General features: G+C 35.3%; 1 protein-coding gene across 1 annotated transcript; it reads right to left on the reverse strand.

Annotated features, from left to right (window-relative positions):
* Positions 1-2,984: 2,984 nt before the first annotated feature.
* On the reverse strand, positions 2,985-3,302 carry LOC112203309 (glyceraldehyde-3-phosphate dehydrogenase, testis-specific-like). Its single transcript, XM_024344297.1, has one exon. The coding sequence runs from the start codon at positions 3,300-3,302 to the stop codon at positions 2,985-2,987; it is 318 nt and encodes a 105-aa protein (XP_024200065.1).
* Between the last annotated feature and the right edge of the window lie 3,368 nt (positions 3,303-6,670).

Here is a 6,670-nt window from a genome sequence, read left to right on the forward strand (position 1 = left end):
CTCTTCTATAATCTCCTCAAGGCATTTTTACGAAGCAGAAAAATGTAAAGACGTGAATTTTCTTACTGACAGATACTGTAGTTAAACCTTTGCTCTATCCGAATATGACAGCAAATTATGTACAAGGACTCTAATTGACTTGGGATATAAGTAATGGAAACTTCAATTATTAACTCATGAGCATTGCTTATTACAAATGAAATAGCCAGTTATAGCTGGGAATAACGAAGAAAAATAATCATTTGCATTATTCGTTGAACTTATTAATATAATTAACAGACTAGTCTATTGGGAGCTGGGAGGTGGAGGAGGTTGGTATGTAGGAGGACCTCCAGGTGCTCCACAAGTCTTACTGCAGATACAATGACGAAGGAGAAAGCCTTTGCATGAGCCACGCTCAAAACCATCCTGTTGGCAAGTGACGTAGCCATCGTGATACTTTGATACTCGCATCCATCCGCCCCAACTTGCACCAGCATCTCTTTTTTAAATTTACAAAAAATGAAATTGATAACCGAGTTATATGAATTCACACATGTTCAGTGAGAGAGAGAGAGAGACCTGATGGCCAGGGGTGTAACTAAGTCAAGGGCTGGTTGGGCTATAAGTGTTTTGGTCGAAAATTTCCCAAGTATATCTATAGCGCAGGTCCGTACCCAGCCAAATCAGGTTCTTTCGAGAAAGGAAAATTTTCTGCGTGAATCATCATTCGTCTTTCGTCTTTATCCTTCATCCTTTGTCTTCTGTTTTCAGCCTTCAGCCTTCGTCTTCCGTTTTCGTCTTTCGTCCTTCAGTCTTCAGCCTTCAGATTTTCAGTCACTATAACACGTACGGGACAATGACAGCTGGAGGCTTCCCAAAGTGCCAAGTACCTGGGTTTTTGCTTATTTATGGGTTTGGTTAGTGTTCTTGGGTTTTCTTGTTTCTTTTATCTGGGTTTGTTTAGAGAGTGCAAAAATGAGTAATTTGGTCTGAAGTTTTAACATATTGGTGGAAGTGAATTATGGCTTAGAAGACAGAGCAACCCTACTCTTCTATCTCATTTTCACAATACACACACACACACACTAATTAACCCTACTTTTTCTGCACCAGTTGTTGGGATTGTGATTCATGTGCCCATTTCAATGATGCATACTCAACTCCTACACTTGTGCATGTATAGTTGTACGAAAAAAAAAATTTGGGCTTCACCCAAGAGAAAGAGATCTAAAAATATAGCTCATACCATTTTCAGATCCACCACTGCTGATGGCAATAAGAGAATGAAGAGCAACAACATGAGCTCAAAGAACCTGATGTTTTCCACATGGAATGCAGCTATAAAGTTACCAAGCATCTAAGGATCTGTTTGATGGTTTTTCAACATACAAAGACCCCCATTTTATAGTGCATGCATGTATAACAACTGTGATTAACTTACTAACTAGATAGCATCTACTTAAAAAAAAAAGCATATAGAACTTTATGTACTTTCTTTCATTTTCTCAAATCTCAGGGACTTTAAAGTTGTCTTAAAAAAAGTTCTTTCAAACAAAATCCTGAGTTTTTATGATTTGATTATCAAATGTACGTCTATATAGACTATAGAGGAGAGAAGAACTTTCGTCTTATATATATTATATATATATATATATATATATATATATCAGATCCTATCCAGAGTGAGCCCTCATTTTGAAATTAACGTGTGAGGTTGAAGTTTAGGGTCACTTTTTGGTCTCATATCCACATCTCGACCGTTCAGTTTTTAAATATTAATGTACAGATTATCTCTGCAAAAATTCAGCCAAATTGATGGCCTTTAAAGCATTGATAACTGCCTTGAAGCTAGTACGGTTCAGGGTAGACAAATTCAATTCGTCCATTGGTTTAAGTAAGTTAGATATCTTAAAAATCATTAATTTGGCTGAAACTTTGCAGAGATGATCTATATATTAGTACCTAAAAACTGAATGGTTGAGATGCGGATAAGAGACCGAAAAGTGACCCTAAACTCCAACCTCACAAGTTAATTTTAGAGTGAGTCCTCACTCTGAATAGGTTATATATATATATATATATATATATATATTCTGACTTCATTGATTTACAGAAGATTCTTTTAAATTTTTTGGATTGTGTTTTCTTTTTTTTGGCAATGCGTATTGGATTATGTTTAATGAGATCCAAGTAAAATTAGGGGAAATCAATATTGGGGCCTTGGGGGAGTACTGAGAAATGAGAAATCAATGTACCTAGAAGTCGATCTAGGTAATTTATCATGTTCGTTAAAGATTTCATGAATGAAATAGCTCACTATTTTCATAACATTATATGTTATTTTCTGCTGTCAAATTCAATATGGTATATCAGATTTTCTTCTCTGGCAAAAACGAGTTCCTTAAATCTCTTATATCAGAAAGTTCCAGTATCTTCTCAGGTACTAAGATCAACATTGAAGGACTAAAAGAGTAATTACACGAGGAATAAATCTCGATCGTCTTCTCTGCCACTTTCATGCAAATGTGCAATCACGCGCGACTGGCCACATAAAACAAAACCTTCGAACTAGCTTGGAGGTCCGGAGTCAGCGACGAGAACATAAGGATCGGAGCCGGGTATAATTAAGGCACACGCAGGCGCATTTTCACATAGTTTTAATATTCATCCTCATATTCTTTGCCTCGTGTATATTATAGCCTCTTCAACGCATTTTTACGAAAATTTCCACGACAACTTTGCAAAACTTAAAGGATGTGAAACTTTTTCATGTTTTCCCTGTTATTATGTGTAAGCCCTGTACTCTTATGTCTCTATCCGAATTTTATAGGAAATTATGTACGCATGATAACCACTCTAATTGACTTTTGATACAACCATACAAGTAATATATAGAAACTCAATTTATTCATGTGAACATGACTTATTACAAATGAATTCGCCAGTAATAGGGATAAAGAAGGGAAATAATGATTTGCATGAATATTTAGTCATTAGTTTCACTAATTAATGGGAGCTTCTTCTTCAGGAGTAGGAGGAACATCTTCTTCGGGAGGAGGAGGAACATCTTCCTCTGGAGGAGAAGGAACATCTTCTTCTGGAGGAGGAGGAGGAGGAGGAGGTTCGTAGGTAAGAGGACCTCCAGGTGATCCACAAGGCTTAGTGCAGATACAATGACGGTTGAGAAACCCTTTGCATGAGCCCCGATCAAAACCTTCCTCCTGGCAACAGATGTAGCACTCGTGATTGCGTCCAAAGCAGGGCCCCCTGAAATGTGCGCTTCGATACTCACATTCATCAGCTCCAACTTGCACCTGCATCTCTTTTACAATCAAAAAATGAGATTAATAACAATCAATCAAATTCACAAGTTAGGTCATCTACTCAAATGTACAGGGAGAGATGGAAAGAGTGGGAGAGACCTGATGGCAGCAAGAGAATGAGGGGCAAAAACATGAGGTCAATGAACCTGATTCTTCCCATTTCTTGGAGCTATGAAGTTACCAATTAAGCAACTAAGGATCGGATTGATATTTTTTATATATAACATCCCCATTTTATAGTGCATGTATACCAGATGGATTTACTTTTCACCCAGGTTTAATTAGTGGTTTCTTCTTTCCCTATGACGAAGATCATACCGTTTAGACTTCTTTCATTTACCAAATCTCATGCAACTTAAGGTTCATTCAAACAGAATGCAAACAGCGAAATTTTATGAATTGAGTCATTAGATGTATATAAAAAGGAGAGAGACTTTTTTTTTTGCAAAGAGTTTTTGTATATATATATACTAATATACACCTTTATAGACTTTATCTAAAGAAGTTTTCTCTTCTTTTATTGTCTCAGACAACCATGTGTATAGCAGTCCAGCTTAATATGATTCATCCATATGGTAAGTGTTTTCTTTTATTGGTCCATTAATTATTTGTTTCACTGTCTGCATTGCACCTCATAAAACTTGAGCAATCTTATTGATCCAGACCACGACATAGCAATGTCACTTGGTAGTCTCGGAACCATACTACTTCGTTTTTATTTTATTATATATATATATATATATATATTTTTTTTTTATAAAGCATTTTGGATTATATTTAAGTGTTTAACTAATAGCATGGAAAGATCATCAGATCATACACACACACACACACACACACACACACACACACACACATATATATATAAGCAGAGGTATAACTAGGATTAGACGATATTAGTCCTTGGTAGTGGTTTTCACAAGAGGTGCCAATTCTCTCCAAAAAGAAGAGGACTACTACACCCAGAAAAACACTACCCTCCTCCACTCTTTTATTTAATAGAAAATAGGAAGGAAAAAAATACAAGCCGGAAGAGAGAAACATTGACCAAAACCTCTCTCTGAAAAGTGAAAACAAAGAGCAACTCTAGAGTAACAAAAAAGTAATAAATGAAACAACATAACAGCAGGAACTAGAATAGGATATCTAAACACTGGCCACAAGGAGCAGACCAATAAACCACTTTATGATTAAGCAACAATAAGTGAGCATGCTGCGGCAATTAGAAAAAGTAAACCTCTCATCAGGAAGAACCCCATGCTGAACACATTGAAACCCAGCAACCGTAGACCACAATATCAACATACCATCAGCCATATATATACTTTTAGCAACCCTTTGAGAGATTGGGGAAGTCTAAGGTGTGTTGATGTTTGTCATACATCAACTTTTTAATTAATATATATTAAATTAAATTAGTTGGTGAAACCTGTTGTACAGGTCAACAGGTTATCCAATTATAATTTGACATGTGTACTTAAAAAAAAAAATTACCATACTAAGTACTCATTTATGCTTTTATACGTAATCGTTCAACAACTTGTAATGAATATCGTAAATATAGTAATTACTTTTATTACAACTATAATTATCATTAAATACGTCCAATGTGGTCTTTTGTTGTAAAATGCCTCATCGATGATATAATTTACAAAAGAAAGGACTCTAATTACAAAAAGAACAACTGGATTACAAGAATAAGGACTTGAAAAGTTTTAGGTCTAATATGATTATTTACCATATAAACAAATCATTTGTTGTAGCATTGGTAAGTGGATCGTTTTTTTTTGTAAATGGATCATATTTCATGTAATTATCATAAAAACAACCATAATTACCACTTTATACCTCAATTGTTGTAATCTATAGTAAAATGCATTGTCAAACGAGTAATTCTCTCATAGATGATGAGATTTACACAAGAAAAGTATTAATTACAAAATATAGAACTTTAATACACAATTAAGAACTCGCGCCTCATTTACAATATATACATAAAGTTTTACCACTTTGATAGCAATTCGTTGTCACATTAGTAAAATGGTTCTCAGACTTGTAATATAAAAAATTACCACAAATACGAGTTTGATTACTACTTCTACAACAATTCGTTGTCAAACTTGTAATATTGAAGAATTACCACAAATACAACCTTGGTTATTACTTTGGACCTCAATTGCCGTAAAATCTAGAAAAAACATTGTCAAATAAGTAAATAACTCCTAAAGGACAGTAATTACAAAATAGACAACCTTATTACACCATAAAGGACTCACTGCAAATTTACTTAAATATATGAAGTTTTACTATTATAGCAACACATTCGTTGTTTTATTAGTAAAGTGGTTCTGAAAACTTGTAATAATAAAGTATTAAAAAGTTAACTAAGTTTTTTTTTTTTTTTCTTTTTCCGAACTGAGGATTGGGTTCTCTATTTCCCTTTCTCTTCCGGCGTCCTTCTTAGTTCTTCCTTCTTCCTTCTTACTTCTTCCTTCTTGGTCCATAGTTAATCTTTGGCTCTCAGATTATTTGCTTCTTCTTTTTTCTTCTTTTGTTGTCATTTTTCTTCGTTCTCTATCTTTTACTTCCTCTCTCCTCCAGTCGCTCTCACCCTAAAAAACCAGATCGAAAAACATACCAAACACCAAACAACCAAATCTGAATCGTACCTTCGCCATCCGTTTCGTCTTCCTTCTCTCTTAGCCTCTCACATCCTGCTTCATTTCATATGAAACCAATTTTGGCCCAAAATCCGTAATACCCAAATCAAAAAACCTAACACCTCAGCCCCAAATACCTCCTCCAATCTCACTTGCTCTCTCGACTTCTTGCTTAGCAATCAGTTGCTTGTCGCACTCGATTTCTGTACTTGCAATCGAAATCTTGTGGCTCGTTAGGTATTTCTTGCTTTTTGGTATATGTTTGCAGTCTATTTTCGGTAAATTGGAGTTGATTTTGGTTAGTTCTTTGGTTTTTGAATGTGATTCTATTGCAGAAATTGAAAGGGGCTTTTGGGGCAGAAGAGGACTGCGCACATTGGGTCCAAGAAAGCTGAGAGAGGTAGTGATGGCTCTTCTATGGAAGGAAGAAGGTCTGGCCTTGTGCATGAGAGTTCTTCTTCACAGGTATATGCAATTTGTTTTAAAAAAATTCACCCTGTTTTGGTCTTTTTTTTATTATTTTTTATTGGATTTATATATGAATTTGGAATTTGTATGAAAAGTTGTGTTCTTGTTAATTTGTTGGAGGAGGTGTTGAATGAAGGAGGGTCAACTTGGAGGGGGTTTGAGATTGGAATATAATGGTGGCATTGAGTAATGTTAGGGGTGACCTGATGAATTTGTAGAGGTGTGGGGGTGCTGTAA

Source organism: Rosa chinensis, chromosome 5 (assembly GCF_002994745.2).
Source record: "Rosa chinensis cultivar Old Blush chromosome 5, RchiOBHm-V2, whole genome shotgun sequence".
Lineage (NCBI taxonomy): Eukaryota > Viridiplantae > Streptophyta > Magnoliopsida > Rosales > Rosaceae > Rosa > Rosa chinensis.